Raw genomic sequence first — 20,485 nt, 5'->3', positions numbered from 1 at the left:
CATATGTCCATGTATCTACATATACATTCATGTCATCTGTAGGCCCCTGATGAATACCACTATAGATAGCCTACCAGGACCTCAAACTAACCTGCCTGAGGCCAAATCTGTTCCCCTATTTTTCCAAAGCATCTCTTCTTGACTTGTAATAGACCTTTCCCCTCCATGGAACCACATACTCTGTAAGAGCCCAAGTCTGGGACAGCAATGGTTCAACACTGGAGTAGGTGTGAGTTTAAACTTGGCTCCACCATCTACTAGCTCTCTGGTCTTCAGTTACATTAGTCACAAAACAAGGATAATAACATTTCACGGATTATGGTAAGGATCAATGTGATGTGTGTACAGTGTAAAGCATGGTGGTCAGTGCACACTGGGTGCCTGTAGACAGTAGCTTTTACTACCATTCAGATAACTTGAGTTCAAGAGTCTTTGATTCATTTACTTTCCATACCCATTTCCACTTGATTTTGCCTCTCAAATGACACTCCATTCTCGGTGTCTCAATTTTATCACTGACCTGAACAAATGCAGAAGCCATGCACTGGCTGAGACTGTAATTAAAAAACCTAACTGGCAAAACTGAGAAATGGGTAGCAAACTGGCCAAAGTCTACTTCCCTTTTTAACAAAACTGTCTTTGTATGTCATTACTTTCTCTTTCCTACAGTGACATTAATTACTATAGCCTATAGTATCTGGTCTCAGGATTCACTAGCATCAGTCAGAAATACTTATCTTTAAATGCTTTATAACTTTAAAAGTTATGCTAAAATTATTTTTTAAAAACTTTTAAAGTTGAAAAGGTGGCCAACCACCTCAAATCCAAAGTCACATTTCTGAAATCTATTAGGACAGCCTCAGAATTCATGAGATGAGCAATCTAAACAGGGAATATTAAACCTGTGACTCCTACCGTTTCTGTATCTCTTCTGATTTCTTTTTCCGCATCTCTAACATATGCTGCTTCTGTTGCTTCAAGAGGGCTGATGCTGAGATAGACTGGAAAGCAGGTTTCTGGCTCCCCACGATCCCTAAAACACAAGCCACAGGCTGAGGAAGTTCTGAGAGGGGGCAGGGTCTCAGGTGTGGATACTAGAGCAGGTGCAGGCTGACTCTACCTGATGACTTGGCTTTGGCTAAATGATGTTTCAGGTTTCTGGCTCCAGATGTAGGCAAGTCCATCAATTCCCTGAATTCCTCAGAACAAGACAAGCTCTTCTGGGGCATTCCTGAAATATATATCAGGTTTAGAGGATTCAAAATTCAGTCTATTTTCTGTCATGTGTCTTTTTCCTTTTTAAACTCTGCTTTATAATTTTTTCATTTGTAAATGAAGTAGATGGAATGTCAAGAGAAAAGAGAATCCTTAACCTCTAATATCAGACCAGTAGGACTGCAAAGGTAAGACAAATATCTTACTTTTAAAGCATGATTAAAATACTGTTATCTGAGGGGTCATTTCACACACTATTTCTCCATTATGCACTACAGGAAAGGGTCCACACTAGACTTTGACTGCTGTTATAAACAGAGCCCCCAGGACAGAGTGGAGGTGGCATTCTCTGACCTGGATCTGTTTTAGTGAAAGACAGGAAGTTGACAATAACTGATTCTAGTGCTATACTTAGACCCAGATACATTAAGATGTTTTAAAAACCTAAGACACAGCTAAGATTAATATGCTGTTGCTTAAGATGCTGCCAATGAAGCTTGGTTCTTTTAGTTTAGGCCACATCACTCAGTATAATTTAGAGTTAGGAACTAACTGTTTTCAATCCTGAAGATTACAAATTTAAGATGGAGAAAGAAACAAAGTTACCTAGTTTTTGTTGAGTTTCCTGAAGAATCAAGTCTGTGCCCTTAACCACCAGGTTAGTCAGAGTGGTTTGAATCTTCTTTTTAGGTGCAACAGCCGCTGCACTGAAAAGGAAAATGAAAACCACTGAAAGTCAATGCTCTATAAGGTAAAGAAGACAGAAAAGTAGTTGTTATAAAATGTCAATGTTTCTCAAAGCTCCTTTTAAGTAGACTATAGTTAATACCATGGTCCTACCCATAACTGGTGCGTGCATTATGTCACAGACCTAAGATAGGCAACCTACAAACTTGCTTGAAGGCCATTCTGGAAAAGTAAATTGGCAAAAGAAATAAAAATATGCGAACACTTTGATCAAGACTAGGACTTATCAAGAAGTCTAGGATTTATGTAAGACCTATGCAAAAATTTAGGATTTTAATGGAAGCTTTGTATTGTTAAAAGTTAGAAATACTAAAAATGTTTATCCATAGGGAATTATTTAAATTATCAGAGCCATGTAAAAGAATACTATGTAGCCACTAAAAATAATGCTGTTAAGTGAATATTCCACAAAGAAAAATTCATTATTTTCATGGGAAAGAAGAACATTGCAAATTATAGGCATACTATGACTTCATTTTATACTCTTAAAAATTTATACTTATGGAAAATGTCCCCCCCAAACCATATATACCAAAACTAAGTTATCTAGATGGTGGGATTATAAATGGTTTTTATTGTCTCCTTTTGGCTAAATTGTACATACGTTTAAAAAAAACATTATGTGTATTGCCTTTTGCAATTTGCTAAAATAGACATTATTTTAAATCTTAAAAATGTTCTTGATATTACAAAATAAGATTAAGTGAGAAGTGAGAGTCCTCTAGTCCAGTGTCTCTTGGATTGAAGACAAAATCTGTTTTATTCTTGGACCAACTGTAGCGCCCTTGAGCCAAATCCCTGCCTCAAATGTATTTTAGAGAGTCAGGTGACAGGCTATCAATCACCTACTCAGGGACTCTAGGGACAGGCTGAGATTCCCAGGGGTGCTGGCTTCAGCAGTATCCCCCTCCCCTGTGAGGTTTCTCTGCATACTCATTCACTAAGTCACTGTGGGTTCTCTGAGATCTACAACTTAACACTCACAGTCACGATGGAAATGATTTCAAGGATGTCAACACTATGATGAACACTTTCAGTGGCCAATCAGTCCTGACAAAGTTGGACTATTCACATTAGAAGCCAAGAGGAAGTGTGGGCTCCCCGTTAAAGACCAGGATAGCCCGACTCAGTTTCTCCTCCTTCTAAGTGTTTTCTTCTCTTCCCAGGAATGAAGTAACCTTGTTTTGGGTCTCTTCTCCTCTGCTACATTGTTTTAGGTAGCATGTTATAAAAGATAAAACCTGTACAAACCTTTGAGGACTGGGACAAAAATGTACAACCACTGTGTTTATTGTTTTTTCCTTTCCGGCCACACAGCACAGCATGCAGAACTTCCCCAATCAGGGATGCAACTCATGCCCCCTGCAGTGGAAGCATGGAGTCATAACTACTGAACCACCAGAGAAGTCCTGGGTTTACTCTTAAATGAAGACCTCAGCCCTCAAAGAAGCTCTGAGAATGTCTTACATTGAGGCTGCATATGAGGCTGAAGAAACACCTCCATAGTAAAAACCATCCTGACACAGCCGTTCTTTCAGGCTGATGCCTTTGCGAGCAAACTTCTTTGGAATGCGGCCTCCAGAGAAGGTGGACTGCAAGTCAGCTCGCCTGGCGCTAAGCCTCTTGTACTGGGCCTGGATGTGATACTGACAGTACTCACAGTCGTTCTGTGAAGAGAAAGAGCAGCTTTATCAACATTAGGGCAACAGGCTGGGGACAATGTTAATGGACACAACTCCTTTCTCCCAGCCTCAGAGAGCTATTCTGTGGGGGAAAACCCTCCTGGCTAACTTCTGAGATCATTCTCTATCCACAGCTAAGAAGCAACTTAGAAGTTCATCCTCTAGGTAAGGGGGTGGAGTGGGGGTGATAAATTGGAAGACTGGGATTCATACACACACACTATGATATATAAAATATATAACTAGTAAGGACCTACTCTATAGTACAGGGAACTCTATTCAGTACTCTGTAATGGCCTATATGGGAAAGGAATCTAAGAAAGAGTGGGTGTAAGTATATATATAACTAATTCACTTTGTTGTATACTAACATATGAAACTAACACAACATTATAAATCAACTAGACTCAATAAAAATTAAGAAAAAAAGTTAAGGGGACTAAACTCTGAACACACTATTCAGGTACAAGAAAAAGTGGTACTTTTCACTGCCTTTGTCCTCTTTCTACAATGGAAATAAAGTCTGTTTCCAGGATGAACCTTGAAAATACGCCAAATGAAAGAAGTCAGACACAAAGGTCCCATGTTGCATGATTCCTTTCATGGCATATATCCACAGAGATAGAAAACAGATTACAGGTCATCAGGGAAATGGTTACTTAATTGCTAGGGGGTGTTTTTCAATGGGGTGATGAAAAGATTTTGAAACCTGAAGCTGGTGGTTGCACAATAAAGTGAATACACTAAATATTACTGATGTAAATGGTTAACTATACATAATGTGAATTTTACCTCAACAGAATCAGTTTCCTTTCTGTCTCTCTGGTTGACTCTCAGATAAATGCTACTCTTACAGTGAAAGGAGCAAAGAGAAACTGTGAAGTATTGCTGAACTGGGTGAAATTTAAGAGATGCTGACCATGGAGGTTTAATGGTCCAGCTCTTGTGATCTGCCAGGTACACTTCCCCTGAGACCTCTTTCCAACTGTCTCCTTCCTCCCTATTTCCTGCTCACTAGTTCGTCTGTTAGACAGCTATGAGCTAAATAAAAAGAGATGAAACCAGAACCTATTATCCAGTCCTTTCAAAGAGCTCTAAGTACCACTTCACATCCACTTGGATGGCTGTACTCAAAGACAGACAGTAACAAAGTGTTAGAGAACTAGAACCCTCACACACTGCCAGGGAGACTGTAAAAGCCACCTGGGAAACCAGTTTGGTGGTTCCTCAAAAACCTAAATGCAGATCCAGCAATTCCACTCCAGGTGTATAGTTGAGGGAACTGAAATGGACATCCACATAAAAACCTGTATATGCATGTTGACAGCAGCATTATTCATAACAGTCAGATATGAAAACCACCTAAGTGTCTATCAACCAATGGATAAACAGTGTAGTCTATCCATACAATGGAGTAGTAATCAAATACCAAAAGGAATGAAGTGCTGATAAAAGGCTTTGTAGCATGAGCATAGCACAGATGAGTCTTAAACATTAAGTACAAAGAAGCTAGATACAAAAGGCTGTACATTATACAATTCCACTGTATGAAATGTCTAGAACAGGCAAATCTATAGACAGAAAGTAGATGAGTAGTTGCCAGGACTGGAGGAGAAGGGGAATGGAGAATTACTGTTAGTGGGTATGGGTTTTTAGAAGTGGACTGAAAATGTTCTGAAATTACCTGGTGGAGATGATTGCACAACCCTGTGAATACATTAAAAATCACTAGATTGTGCACTTCAAAACTGAATGGTCTGGTATGTGCATTCTATCTCAGTACAATGTTTATTTACTTTTCAAAAAAGAGAGTTCTAATAAAAGGTAGAATAGTTATGTACTGGCTAAAATAAGGTTGCAGTGTATTTCATCATTAGTGTTTGATCTTCAGCACTAGAAAGAATTGAGGGCAAATTAAACTTCTGTCTTTCTTATACTTCCCAACCAGCTGGTAATAAAAGATCAGTTTCCTAAGAGGTTAAATCCTTCCCCTGCCCTCAGCTTTTTAAACTGGCCACTATTAACCACACATTCTACTTTCTCACTTTGATGCTTCCTATTATGCAGGAAACTCAGTTCCAAATAGGTCATTACCGGTAAAGTGCCTAAAATTTATTCCTATTAGTTACTTTCTTTAGCAAAAACCACCCCAACAAAGCTGAAACCTACCAAATTCACAATTTGTGTACATGGTTCTCCATTCTTTTTCTTTGCTTTACAGGTTCCCAGGTCAAGAGCTTCCCCCATAATTAAGATCTTTTGAGGATGATCAATAGATAAGCATATCTGTAGAAAAAGAGGTAGTAGGAATTAAAAGTAAACAAAGGTATGGCCCCTCACCAGCCAAGAACGGATATAATAATGGTTGGCATGAGTTAGGCTTTTTATCCTTTTCATAAGTGCCCTGGGATTTGAAGCCAGTGCTCTGTAAAACAGTTGTAGAAATGGGAGAGACAGAAGACATTTAGTTCTCTGTTCCCTCCTGGTCTTTACTATCAGAATCCTAATGCTCAGCCTCGAGTGATGGAGTGGGTTCCCAGTTTTCCCAGCATTCTTTGCAGCTAGTGATTGTCATGTGACTCCACTCTGGCCAATGAGACTGAAGCAGGAGTCTGCAGGGAAGATAGCCAGGAAATCTGCTTTTCTATAAAAGCAGAGTAAAGAGGCTGGCTGACTTCCTGGCTTCAATGGAGATGTGATGGCTAGGGTTTCAAAGCCATCTTGTGACCAAGAGGGAAATCTGAGAAGACTCATGAACACCAGCCCTGGTATCAGGGAATTACTACACTGCCTATGTCTGGATTTTTTATTATCCAAGAAAAACAAAAACCTCAGTGTCTACCGTTACAAAGAACTGTAGCAAAGCTTTTCTGTTACTTGTGCCCAAACACCTTCCAAACCAATAAATGAAGATTTGTTGCTATTCTCTCAAGAAAGCAATGAATGCCAACAACTTTGTCGCTCACTCCTGATATAATAATAATGTGTCTATAACAGCAGCAGTAGCCGCTTGTTAACTCCTGTGGAGGAACTGTTAGTGTTCACACTGTACCTAGGTTTGCAATTTACTAGAGAATCAGTAGGTAGTAACCCAAACTCTAATGCTGCTTAAGACAGTGAAAAGTCATTTTGAAAATGAAAATTCGTAAGTTGCAGCTATGACTGTACTAACAAACAGAACAAACCCTCCTCAACTATAAACCCTTCCCTTCCTGATGCTATCAAGGATATTTATAGGAGATGGAAGGGAACCTGAGCCCAAGAACTGAAAAATAAATTCCAGGAAGCTTGGAACAAATTTGAAAAAATATAATGAAATAAGTTGTCATAAAATACTCTAGTGTAGTCTGAAATTCATAATACTGGAAGGTAAGAAACGAATGACAAATAAAAAGCCAGTAAAATGGGGTCAAAATAATACAAAAGCTTGACTTATTACCTGGAGGTAGACCAGCATAAAGGTTTTTGATAGAACTCAGCTAAGTTATAAAGACCACAAAAAAACCAAACCCACCCCTGGAAACAGTCTTACCTCCTCCGAACCATCCTTGGGCTTCATGGGGTTTGCATTGAGCAGCCCTATGACAGAACCCTGCTCAGTCTTCCAGAGTTCTCTGTGAACCTCTCCAAACAGGAACAGTGACACGCATCGTGTCAGGTCACGAAGATCATTCAGTCGCCAGATGCTAAATGTTTTCCCCTGGAGCAAATCATTTATGCTTATCTTTAATAAATCTTGAACAATGGGTTACAATGTCTTCATTTACAGTCCAAGTATTCTACTGTGGAAAATATCTAAGCATGACCCAGTCTGAATAGGTTATCATCAGAATGTCTGTTAATTATAAATTAATCCTTTCTCAAGGCTTTGGTATGCCTCTTCTCATTTTAGAAATGAAGGTGAAGAAAGGCAAGCCTCAGAAAGAAATAGCTTTCTTGTTAACTGTGTTTCTTCAAACTTGTTATTAGCAGACACAAACTATTACATAAAATCTTTAGACAATAAGGACTAGTACTGTAAAGCATAGGGAACTATATTCAATATTCTGTAATAAATCATAATGGAAAAGAACATGAAACATATCTACATAGGTATAACTGAATCACTTTGCTGTACACCTAAAACACAACACTGTAAACCAACTAACCTTCAATAAAAAATTTACTGATGTATATTTAATAAATATTATTATCATTGTTATTTTAATATTAATAAGGAAATTTCAGTTCAGTGCTTCTAAATCTTTCCTTAGCTTAGAAGAAAAACAGTGTCATTTAAAGAAAACTGGTTGTATTTAACTCTAAAATTTTGGAAATACTATGACATATCAAGAAACTCAAAATGCTAGCCACATATAATAGGAACAACTTCCATGTTTATAGATTTTTTTAAAAAAGCAATTCACACAATACTGAATCAAGCTACTTCACAGAGGCAGCCCAGAGTGGGTATGGCTACAGGTCCAGTATTATAATTATTCTTCTAAGGATTTATACAATGCCATTCTTAGAGAAGTTCAGATAAATTTCACACCGATTATTTCAATGTCATTATAGCCAGTGGTGATGCAATTATGAACTTAATCACATGAAAACCAGCCTTGTTCACAGTTACTGAGACAGAACAGGGATAGAGCAGGACTCAGAATCTGAAACTCAATCTCTGGTGTCAGAGCTCATAAAAAAATTTAAGGTTAGCCAAGATCAAAACTGGAGGATGAAATTAGTTTTGAACAAGATAATCTGCAGTATTTTAGAGACAGCCTTTCAGATAATCAAAAGACAATTCCTTCATTTTACAGATAAGGAAATGGCGGTCCTCAAAGAAAGAGTAAGGGCCACCTAATGCCACAAGTCTCCTGATAAATGGAGAATGAGGCTTAGAATCCAGCTTTTCTGACTTGGCCACAGAATAATTTTTGTTATACCTCAGTCAACTGTGATTTTAAAACTTATCAGACCTCTTGTAGTATTTGTCAAATAAAATGTACCATCCTGTACTGGCACAGGTCAGCAATATCAGGACTTCTGTGACTGACATCTTACATCTAGTAAGGCTCTCCAAATTGTCTTTGAGGACGTGCTCCCCTTCCACAAGGGGGATTATTCAGAGTCGTAGAGCATCCACAGGCATCACCAAACAACAAGTAAAATGAGTAAGAATGATGTGTACAATAAAAAGCTCAAGAAACCTGTCCAACAAGACCTTCTTTAGGTAGGGCCTTCCCCCTCTGGTACCAACCAGGTGATGGTGTGGCAATTTGAGAACTTACTGCAATGACTACAAACACGGATGGGCTCTGGGTAACAAATCAAGAACATGAATCTCTGCCAATCTGTGATGAAACAGCTGATTAATAAAATAGCTTACACTGTTAGAACTCTGTGGAGTGATTTTCTTCAATATAACCCCAAACGTCACCCAGTCTATTTCTTCCAGCTTCTCAATTGCCATCTTTTCCTTGAGCTGAGACAGTCTGATAAGTTTTCGGCCGATCATTTTCTTGTTCATTTCTGTGGAGGATACTCGAGGCTTTCTGTGTCAAGACACCAGCGATTGGTAGATTATTACTCTAAGAGATAACCTGGCACTGTAGCAAATTGGTTAGAAGAGATATTATGGACAGAAATCTCTAAAGCACCTGTTCTCAGGGAGGCTTAGTACAAAGCACATATTTTTTCAGCAGGTAAAATTTCCCTGGTGGTTCGGTGGTTAAGACTTTGTGTTTCCACTGCAGGAGGCACGAGTTTCACCCTTATTGGGAACTAAGACCCCCATGCTACACAGTACGGCCCCTTCCTCAAAAGGAGATAATTTTAAAGACCAGGTTTGCTTTTTCACGGATATAGAACTGGGACTTATGTAGAAAGTAAAGATCACAAATTATTTCAGTTCTTATGAAAGCTAATATAATATTATTTTAAAAAATAATCTCTCAATTTTAATACAAAATCATGAATTGCTTAGGTAAATTAAGATATTTCAATTTCATCAATTCTGTGAGAATTTCATCAGTTCCACTATTTCTAATTAGATTTTTTAAAAGCCAACCTTTTCACATAATTAAAAAAATTGACTCAAGCTTCAATTAATATACTCTTGTTTCTAATGACTGGTTAAAACTCATAAATTTGCAAATTGTTTGTCTCTAGTTGAACATTAAAATCTGTTTCATGTTGGATCATATAACATATTCTAGGACGAGAGAAAGCAGTCAAGAGAAAACAAGCTTTTTGACTCTTTCAGAAGTTTTCTAGAACAGAAACTCCAAGGGCTAACTCAACAATAAAAAATATTCAGGAGGGAAACACTGACATAAGTGGAAAATCCTTTCCTTGTTTGATTTCTGAGTTAACAGGTTACTATGAAGCTATGATCCTACAGAGCATCTTCAGGTTCTGAGGTTTAGGTAGAACAATCATGAGAGAGACTCAAACATCTCTGCAACCCCCCAAATTTGTAGGCCCCACAGAAGCTTTGGCTTCTAGTTTCAACTTCATCTACTTCCATTTAATTCAAACGTATAGCAATACTTGCATCAACAACACCTTTATTATCTCCAGGGTGTTTCCACTGGGAAAGGCAGTATTATCTCAGGAGGGCCACATTTACATTGAAAAAGCAGCCTAAAGTTCCCTCAGTGAGTTTTTACTATATTCCATTCCTCAGACTGTGTCTCAAATGTAATTAAAATATTGATCCCCCCCCAATTTTGAAGAGTATGGAGTTATTACAATAAACTTCTACTGCATGTCAGTAGTCACTTATTCTTCCGTTGCTCAATAACATACAATTTAAAAGCTTAGCAGTTTTAGTTTAGGTTGACAAGGTTCAGGTGTTCTAGAGCGGTTGCCCTTGGCTACTCAGACAGTATTAAAGGCAATCTGGTTTCAGTAAGGATGTTCTCTCTGCCCAGGGCTTCAAGAGCAGTCATAACAGAGGTGCAAAGCAGTAGACACAGAAGATTTAGAAGTCCAGGTTTTCCCTGAACTGATCCTGGGATGTATTTCTATTTTTATTTTTTACAAATTGGAGGATAATTACTTTACAATGTTGTGTTAGTTTCTGCTATACAATGTGAATCAGCTCTAAGTGTATATATACATCCTTTCTTTCGAGCCTCTCTCCCACTCCCCATTATATTTTGCCTGAATACCTTAATTTCTCCACATAACAATACAAAAGAGCAGACTTATTTCTAGTAACATTAATTATAAGATACTACTATCCTAGTTAAACTGTATATTCCTTTAGGTATTTAAGAATAGTCTCTACCACTGTTCCTACTAGTTTCTGGTTAAATACAGTACTTATTATTTATTGATTTCACTTTTAAGAACATGTATCTTTTATTCTCTACACAAACAAGAGAAAACCTTCCTTATTCACATGTAAACACACTGAGTCAAACAGTGCCAAAGGCCTCGTATGGTCAAGTACAAGAGCTATACGTTTCATGTGACTCAGTGGTACGAACACACTAACTCTGGAAGGCTCAGTCCCTAGGAAGGAGGAAGAGGCATCTTGTGGGGCCTACGAGCAGAGTGAAAGAGAGGGCTGTCAAAATTACTGACCTGAGCCTCAGGCCAGAGAAGGCTTCCACGGAGACTTCCTGAGCCATTTCCCCAGAGCTCCTGGGTGTCCCTGCGCTCTGATCCCTAGTCATCCCGCCAGGCTTGTTCCCAGGAGTTGTTCGGAGTGGTTGGGAGAGTATACTTCTCATCTTCAAAGATGAACACTGGGGCTCTAGAAAATATAAAAATTAAAAAGAAAAACCACACTGATAATTAAACATTTTTTATTGGAATTGTTTCTTTTTTAATCAACACATGTCAAATCTTGAGAGAGTAACAGAAGCCCACAGGATCATTTCTGTACTACCCTCAAACTTCTGCGGTGTAGTCCAGAACTTCCTGTGTATGGAAATGTTTTATACCACTGTTGTCCATGTAGTGGCCACTGGCAGACACTGACCACCTGAAACTGACCAGTGTCTCTAAGGAAATTAATGCCTAATTTGTAAGCTAATTAGCTACCAGTGGCTAGTGGCTGCATCAGTTCTACTCTAAAATAGTTTCTCTGTGCAATTTCTTGAATATTCACCATATATAGAGCACTGTGGTAGATTTCATAAGGGAGTAAGAGCCCTCCTTCTGAAATCAGTAATTAGTGGAGATTTGTGCACAGGTCAAATTCTACCTGAAAGACATCCAAAGTTAGCTTCCCTTTGTTTTCTTGTTTCATTTCAATTCATTTCATTTTACTTGTGTGTGTGTGTGTGTGGGGAGGGGTGGCAGGAGTGTTAAGGGACCCAGGATATTCAGATATGGTTCTTCTCATATTTTATAAGCATTTGATAATGTTCCTGAGGGTCAGAAAGCTTGGGTAGTCTCCTTAATAAGTATAACTCTCTCTCAAATAAGATTGGTGTTTACTTTCAAAGTGACTTTGGATCACTGCTCCCAAGGCAGGGGCCAGGGTAACGCTAGACTTTTTAGAATCGTGAGAAACCATGCCCTTATCTCAACACCTCAAAATTCAACTTTGGACACTGCCTAATAAAATACCTTAGTAATATCAGAGGTCCTAAGGGAATAAACACTATTAGTAAGTGGATACATGGACTATACCAACTGTTGTCAAATAAATATGAACACACAGATGCTACAGACATTCTGTATTGCTGTGTCATATGCCAATGATAGTCAAAAAGGGCCTTTTTGAACATGTGTGATCAATAAAGTGCTGCTTACTCTAAGCCAAGTTATCTCCAGGTCATTTTCTTTTAGATCTTCCTAAGAGTAATTGCTTTAGGCAAAAAGATAGTACAACAAAACCAATACACAGAGCTTATAAATCCTTTACATTTTGTGTGTATATATGTATGTGCTGAAATAGGATTTTATTTGAGTACCCCTCTATCTTCCCAGCAAAGACGACTTTTCATAAGAATGAACCCTCTGGTTTCAAATAAAACTTGACCATTTTATTAAAGAGATCACTGTGCCTCAGTCTCACAGCCTGAAGAGTAAATCTCTAGCTTTTAGCATAAGAACTCAACCCAGTGGTTATATTTCACTATAATTCAACTACAGGACTATAGAACCAAAAAAATATTAAATCCACTAAGCATTTAAATACTTATTCTCTACCCAAGTATTTTCTAAGCACTTTGAGATGTACACAAAGATTATGAAATATAGAATGTGGTCCCCATTTCCAGGAAACTTACTTTTCTCAGTGGGCAGGTAAGACAGACCAACACACATACCCATACATAACAGTGCCAAAATACACTGTAAACAGAGCCCAGGCAGTGAGAAGCTAGGGGCCATGAGTACTACACCTGCAGATGAGACCTTTGGTGTCCGAGCCACTCGCTTGGGTTTTGGTAGAGTAGGGATGTCAAGCTCCGCAGCAAAGCACAATGACTCCTGAATTTTCTGAACATTCTTCTCCTTAAGAGGGGGACGTGGAGACTTTTCTACTTGATTAAAAGAAATTAGTAAAGAAAATTGAGAAAGGGGTTCAAAAACTGTTTTACCAGGAGTTGGATGCAGAAGTAATGTTATGATTTCTTTGTAACAGAAATGCATACTATCCCGAGAATTAGTTTGATTACCTGGGGTTTTACGTGAAAGAGTTGGACTTGCAGGCTGTTTAATTGTCGCTAGTTTCAGCTGTTCTTGTAAGGACTTCATTTGCTCTTGCAACTTACTTAATTCATCTAGGGGAAAAAATATACTGATTTAAAAACCAGACCAGATGAAATATCATACATAATGAAAGTGCTGAAATGATTTTTAATGTCTATCCATCACCTCCAAAACTTGAGACCCACAACAGAATCACAGAGAACTCACAATTAACTTTTGCACTTTAAATAGTTCCCCTTTAGAGAAGTAAACATGGTATTTCCAGTAAACAAATCTCTAATACCAAAGCTGATAATGAATTTGCACTGCTGACAGTTAGATACATGTCCATGGTTGACAAGTTCTTAAGAGTCAAGACATGATTATGGCCCCTAAGCAAGGATGACATGCAAATTTGTGAAGCTTTCCATATTTAAACCACAAAACAAATAAGATACAGGGATATAATGTACAGCACAGAGAATAAGCCAATATTCAGTAATAACTTTAAATGGAGTATAATCTATAAAAATATCAAATCATTATGCTATACACCTCAAACTAATAAAACTGTAAATGAACTATATTTCAATTAAAAATACATATGTAAGTTAAAAAAATACATATCAGAGAGATGTCAGGAATAAGAAAATGGCACTCCTCCCTGCAGAAGGAAATGGCAACCTACTTCAATATTTCTGCCTGGGAAATCCCATGGACACAGGAGCCTGGTGGGCTATAGTCCACGGGATCTCAAAAGAGTTGGACACTATAGCAACCAAACAACAACTTCATAAAACTTACTAATATGTATAAACATTTTCTAGTTGATGTTTATAAGTATCTGGATCTTCTGTTGGGATTAAAATAGAAATTCTGTAGCCAAAAATCTACCTGGAATCCTAATCATACAGATTAGCATGAATGACCTGGGAGAAGTCACTTACATGCTCCAATGCTCCTGAAACAATGAACTAAAAAACTTGCCATACTGCTTTTTTGTGAGATGATAAAAACAGGAAAAAAAATCTGCAACACTAACAAAAAACAAAAAACAAAAAACAAAAAAAAAAAGGAAAGAAAGAAAAAGCCACTCCTAGATGGATCTGTTCAGAAATGGTCTTCTGCTCAAACAGAATATGTAGTGGCTTTGCAGTCTTGTCCCTTGGCTCCCTTTGCTAAACCCCAAAGTATTATTTTTCTGTAATAAGTGTGAGAAATGTTAGAACCATTTTGCAAAGGCTCAATTATAGCTGGCTGACCCTGATATCAGGGGGACTGCTGTGCCCTCAAATGTTGGCTTTAAATGCTTGCTCCACTAACTTCTACAATTTTTTTTTGCAAAGTCATTTATCTCTACCCCTGACTCAGCAGCTATTTTGAAGAAAGCTGTCAGATGGGTAGTCTTCATCTGGTCTATCATAAAGAAATTAGAGAAAGCAAGTGGTTAGGGCACCTTGCAACTCCTGATTAGTTTTCCCTTGACTGGGAGCAGGAGCAGGGATGACCCTCTCTTTGGTTGATTGTGATGTAGGAGCTTCTTCCTCGTCTGTTAAATCTCCCATGTCTCCAAAGAGAGTGGCCAAATTCTCCTTTTGGTTTTCAGCCTTTTCCACTTCTCCCTCATCAGTCTCCTCTGTGTAAGATTCACCATCACCATCAGCGTCAAAGAGCTCATCAAATGAGTCAGGTTCACCATCTTCCTGGGTCAAGGGCTGACTCTCTTCTGAATTACAATCCAAGGCCGACTCATTCTCCTCCAGCAATGCAGTCAGCAGAGACAAATCATCTTCCTCCCCTATGGGAAAAAGAAGAAAAAGGAAAGAAAGGAAGCCTATCTGTGAAAAACAGCCACTGACAAGCAGAGTTAAAACATTCAACATTCATAATGCAGTTAAAATGACTGCAGATTTACTATTTTGCCTGGTACCTGTAACTATTGTTCTTGTTTCTACCTTTCTTCTCCCCAAGTGCTTCTTGGAACTAGGCTAAGAAAGTAGGGGCCAGCATCTACTTAGTTATCTCAGTGGGCCAGCCACTGGGCTAGATCTCTTTATCTACGCTACTTAAGCTAATCAGATGACTTCCTGCATATGAAATTCAATCCACAATGGAATAATTGAAAATCTTGCCAAGTATATATTTAGTTCCTAGATGTATATATTCCCCCACTTTTTAATTGTTTGAGCAATTTTTAAAAACTACAGAAAGTTACAAAGCATTACATTAAATGTACTCATATCCCATCAACCAGAATTAGCTATTAACTTTTTATTAGAGAAGGAAAGGGCAAACATGCCAGTATTCTTGCCTGGAGAATCCCATGGACAGAGGAGCCTGGTGGGCAACAGTCCATAGCGTCGCAAAGAGTCAGACATGACTGAAGTGACTTAACACATACACAACCTTTTATCATGTTTGCTTTTGGCTTTTACGTTAGAAGTTTATTATGTCAAATCTTATCCCAACTCCTTACCACAGCCACCAGGCCCCAGTATAATCACTGTCATAATTTTGATGTATCACACAAGGCCATTCTCCATACTTTTTACATAAATACATATTTATTAACATATCTGGCAACTATTTACAAGGCATTTACATTGCACTGGGTATTATAAGTCATCTAGAGATTATTTAAAGTGTACAGGATATGTGTAGCTTGTATGCAAAAAAATATATGCCATTTTATTAACATATCAGGGACTTGAGCATCTGGATTTTGGTATCCATGCAGGGTCCTGGAATACGTGCCCTGTGGATACCAGGGACGACTGTATTAATTGATTTTAATCCTCAGAGCAAAATAGATAGGAAGACAGATGTTTGGTGACTTGTCACAGGTCAAACTGTCAAGAGCAGGAATTTGAACCCAGGCAGCCTCACTTCAGAGTTCACCTTTGACACTGAAATACGTTGAAGTAGTCTTAGTCTAGCTCTGACAAATTCTTATACTACTTCTAAATTTTGTTCATTTTGCAGGGATATGTGCAAAATATTTACCTAGTAAACAGTGAAGAGGGATCAGCCCTGGTTCTCTCATAACAAGATGGATTCAAGACCAAGAGTGTGGAGGCACTAGGCAGCCTTTCTCATCCAAGGTTCCCAGTGGTGTGGGCACAGGCCTCTTCCAGGCTGTGCACTTTATAACAGCTTGGAATGGGAGAGAGAGGAGGGCCTCTTGGCTCCGTTTTAGGTATGCAGTTATCTCACTTGGAGCCTGGGTAGCCAAGTAGCCTCTTCTCTCTTGCTACACCCTGCAGTCTTGGAGTCATTGCTAACTAAGCAATTCAGATTAATTATTATGTAATCTCTGACTTTAAGCTTTAGGTTCTTTCATCAGATTCTAGACCCTGAGTTGGCCACTGGCTCATTTCCTTCTGAGGTCAAGGAGCATAGAGTGGTAAAAAAGGTACTGGTTTGCTGATCTAGAGGTGTCTATCCTAACCCAGGCTCCTGTGCTGACCTGTTTCATCATGTGATCCTGAACAGACCCTTCATTTCTCTAGATTTCAGCCCCCATCTTTTCAGTGAGGGAATGTATCATGTATCCTTAATGCTTGTGCTTTAAATGCCTCTGATTTTATAAAGGAATCATGCTCAAATTGTGGGGAGGTAAAAATGAGCAAATAAAAGAAACAGATAATTCAAGAAAGAAGAAATCCAACTGGCCAGTAAACAAACCAACAGTTCTCTACCCCTAGTAATCCTGGTAGTAATCCCTACCACCTCACCAACATCTAAGGCATCATCCAAGATTTTTTAACTAATCTGATGGATGATTTTAAAAGGTAGCTATAAGATCTTAGAGCAGTGCCTGGCACATAGTAAGTATATGCCAACCATCATTACTATAAAAGACAACCAATGTTGTTAGGAGCAGAAAGTGCACCTGGTTAAAACAAATAACACTCACTGACTGAAGTGAGATTTCTATTGAACTACTCAGACAATGCTTGAGGGTAAGGTAACTATTTTCATTATTTTATAAGTGATATAAGTAACAACTGAAGAAGGAAATGGCAACCCACTCCAGTATTCTTGCCTCAGAAATCCCATGAAAAGAGAGCTTGGCAGGCTACAGTCTATGGGGCAGCAAAAAGAGCTGAACACGACTTGGTGACTGAGAGAGACAGAGAGAAAAGTAACAACAAGCCCATGGACAAAAGATTGATTTTTCACGAAACAAAGGGAAATTGAGAAAACTGCCAGGACTCACCATCCATGCTGTCAAGTGAACAATGATGATGGAAAACTGAGGGAGTATCAGGTGACCAGGAGATGGCAGCAATGCAGAACCTTGGCTGTGTGGAATCAACGTAGGAAAAATCACTCTCAATTGTTCTCTCTCACATTACATATCCAACAAATCCAGCATCCTACAAATTGTAGGAGCGTAAGCTCAGAATTAATCCAGGCTCTGGCCATTTCTAACCCCAGCCAACCAACTTTCCCTCCTTGTATGGATGCAGTCCCTGTGTCTTGTCTCCAAGTTACTGTTAGGCAAATTTCGTTGAGGTACAGAGTTGTTTTGTGTGATACTAGATTACACAGGTGAGACAAACTGTGAACATGCATTATGAAGCTCAGAGGAATAGCTGGCATAGCTAAGTAGGATAACTTTATATTATCCTGTGCACTTTCCTTTTTTCATTTAAAATCATTTTTAAAACTATAAGAAAAAAGTGTAAATTTTCTAGGCTACTGTTTAACTTATAAGTGCTCTATAATATATATGATCTTGGTAAGTTCGATGTCAAGGATTAATTAAGGTGCTTTCTTTTCATTTATTCACCAGACATTCCCACAATCCATCATGTGTCTGGCACTGTGCTGTCAACTGGGGAACCTGAAAGACTGTAAGGTTCCTGAGGGTTGGATAGGGGCAAACTGTCTTGGTCATTTCTATAACCAACCCACCTCTGACCCTACCCACCCCCCCCCCCCCCCCAATCATCTAGGACCATCTGACAAATGCTAAGGGTTCTTTCTTCAATATATTGCTAATATCTTCTGCACTGTGCTCAGTTGTGTCTGACTTCTTGTGACCCCATGGACTGCAGCCCACCAGGCTCCTCTATCCATGGGATTCTCCAGGCAAGAATACTGGAATGGGTTGCCATGACCTTCTCCAGGGGATCTTACCCACCCCGGGATCAAACCCACGTCTCCAGCACGGGCAGGTGGATTCTGTTACCAGTGAGCCATCTGGGAAGACTCTAACCTAAGGAGTCAGGTGGGAAAATCATGAGAGTACTGATGTCTTAAGGAGCGCTGGTCCTGGTGGAAGATGGAATGGAGGGAGTGAAGGTTGAAAGGAGTGCAAGGACGTGGGAGAAACCTGAGAGGCATAGGATCACATCCCATGGGAGCCTTGTTCAGTATCTGGAACTCAGTGTATACCTCAGAGTCCCCTACTGGGGAAAGATTAATTTCAACACCGTTCCCTGATTGCCAGTACAGACCTCCTGCTCAGTCACTCAGTGGTTTTCAACTCTTTCAGCCGAAAATCTTTGACTTCTCTCCAAAAACTTTTCATCCCAAAACCTAGTCCAAGTTACCATCAATCTTTTGCCTGGAATACTGTATTAGATTCTCTGTCCCCCTGAAATTTATCCTCTGTCCTGCTGAAATTTACCCTCTGTGTAAACACTACAGTAATCTTTTCTTTCTTCAGCAATATCTGCAATCTTTTAAGAACATAAGTCAGATTGCAATATTTCCTTAATAAAATTCTAATTAGTTTTCCATTGCCCTTAGAACAAAATTTACAAAGCCTACTTGCTTTCCTGCCTACTCTCACTTCCTCTTTTTTCTACAACCACTCCACCCAACCCCAACCCCGCAATAATGCTTCATCCAGACTAGCCTGCTTTGAACTTCTTGAACACACAAGTGCTTTCAGGCCTCTTTGGAAAGCTCTCCCCTATCTCCTTTTCTTTCCTCAGTCTCTGCTTAACTACCAGTTTTTCTAAGCCTTTCCAGACCACTCTATCTGACCAGGCCCCTGGAACCCTCTCACCTCATCGCTTTCACAACTTTATCGCACATTCCACTGTGGTGTACCTGTCTGTTATCTGTTCCCTGGTGGCTCAGACAGTAACGCGCCCGCCTACCATGCGGACGACCAGGGTTCAATCCCTGGGTCGGGATGATCTCCTGGAGAAGAAAATGGCAACCCACTCCAGTACTCTTGCTTGAAAAATCCCATGGATGGAGGAACCTGGTAGGCTACAGTCCATGGGGTCGCAAAGAATCGAACACGACTGAGAGACTTCACTTTCACTTTTTCACCCACTTTAAACTGGATAACACGAAAGTAGATGTGATGGGAGCCTTGCACCCCTATTAGCAAATCATAAACTTAAGCATAAATTTATAAAAGAGAAAGTCCAAACGGCATGTATTTACTTTTAAAGAGAAAAAAAAGTGGACCCTTACACAGCTTGGACGGCCGAACGCCTGGCCCCTCTCGGCGCCTTTCAGAACTACCCGCCATTTCCCAGCTCCGAAACCGTCCACGGCTCCGCACCCAAGGCCCTGCCTGCCGCCCGGCCCCGCGTCAGCCCGGCGATCGGCCCAAGCCACCTGCACGTTCGCCTAGTTCGTCTCACCCTCCTGAGCGCCCCCGAGCTCCGCGCCTCTAGCCCTCAGAGCTCGTTAAACCCTCACAGAGACGCCTTCGGAAGCCCCTCAACCTACCCCTCAACACTCGCAGACTCGCTTCTTACCCGGCTCCTCACCCGTTTACTCCGTACAGCCGGACCCGCCAAAATTCCAACTCCTCTCCGCCCCAGCGTCTGACGTCAGACGCACGCCTTCTCGTGTCTGTACTGATTGGCTACTTCAGAGCTCCGGGCGGAAACGACCTCAAGGGGGCGGGGAGAAGGGGACCCTGGCGTTTAGCAATCAGATCGGCTCACGTGACCGGCGCCGTCTTTGTTGGGGGCAGGGGAACTTCCGGTCGGTGAAGTCCTAGGCTCCTCCGGTTAAGTGTTCCAGCGTAAGGAGGTAGATGTGTCTTTTTGTGGTCAGTTCCTGACACTTTCCGGGACTGACTGTCATCCGATTCTGAGCCTCGTTTTCTCTTCCTGTGAGGTGGAGGGTAACTCTTGATGCCGACAAGCCTACACATTGAGGCTCAGACCGCGGAACTCATTGTAAACTTTCCCCCTACCCTCACAGATTGCCGGTGGCTGCGTTGC

At 39.9% G+C, this 20,485-nt stretch overlaps 1 protein-coding gene across 6 annotated transcripts in view; it reads right to left on the bottom strand.

Annotated features, from left to right (window-relative positions):
- MCM10 (minichromosome maintenance 10 replication initiation factor) overlaps positions 1–20,084 on the bottom strand; it is a 43,268-nt gene extending 23,184 nt beyond the window's left edge. For 4 of the 6 annotated variants that reach the window (XM_070472077.1, XM_020881357.2, XM_020881355.2 and 1 more), the window contains exons 1-13: positions 19,983–20,084; positions 17,500–17,584; positions 14,737–15,078; positions 13,268–13,372; positions 12,992–13,132; positions 11,220–11,391; positions 9,016–9,181; positions 7,177–7,344; positions 5,814–5,930; positions 3,430–3,629; positions 1,822–1,922; positions 1,121–1,231; positions 916–1,033 (exon numbers count right to left, since the gene is read on the bottom strand). In XM_070472077.1, the coding sequence (XP_070328178.1) occupies positions 916–1,033; positions 1,121–1,231; positions 1,822–1,922; positions 3,430–3,629; positions 5,814–5,930; positions 7,177–7,344; positions 9,016–9,181; positions 11,220–11,391; positions 12,992–13,132; positions 13,268–13,372; positions 14,737–15,078; positions 17,500–17,506 (1,748 nt within the window). In that variant the 5' untranslated portion in view covers positions 17,507–17,584; positions 19,983–20,084. The remainder of the gene's footprint in view (positions 1–915; positions 1,034–1,120; positions 1,232–1,821; positions 1,923–3,429; positions 3,630–5,813; positions 5,931–7,176; positions 7,345–9,015; positions 9,182–11,219; positions 11,392–12,991; positions 13,133–13,267; positions 13,373–14,736; positions 15,079–17,499; positions 17,585–19,982) is intronic. The other 2 variants (XM_020881361.2, XM_020881358.2) reach the window with 2 other exon arrangements.
- Between the last annotated feature and the right edge of the window lie 401 nt (positions 20,085–20,485).

Source organism: Odocoileus virginianus, chromosome 9 (genome assembly GCF_023699985.2).
Source record: "Odocoileus virginianus isolate 20LAN1187 ecotype Illinois chromosome 9, Ovbor_1.2, whole genome shotgun sequence".
NCBI classification, from domain to species: domain Eukaryota; kingdom Metazoa; phylum Chordata; class Mammalia; order Artiodactyla; family Cervidae; genus Odocoileus; species Odocoileus virginianus.
Note: the sequence above shows the minus strand (reverse complement) of the source record. Positions and strands in the feature narration are given on the sequence as shown.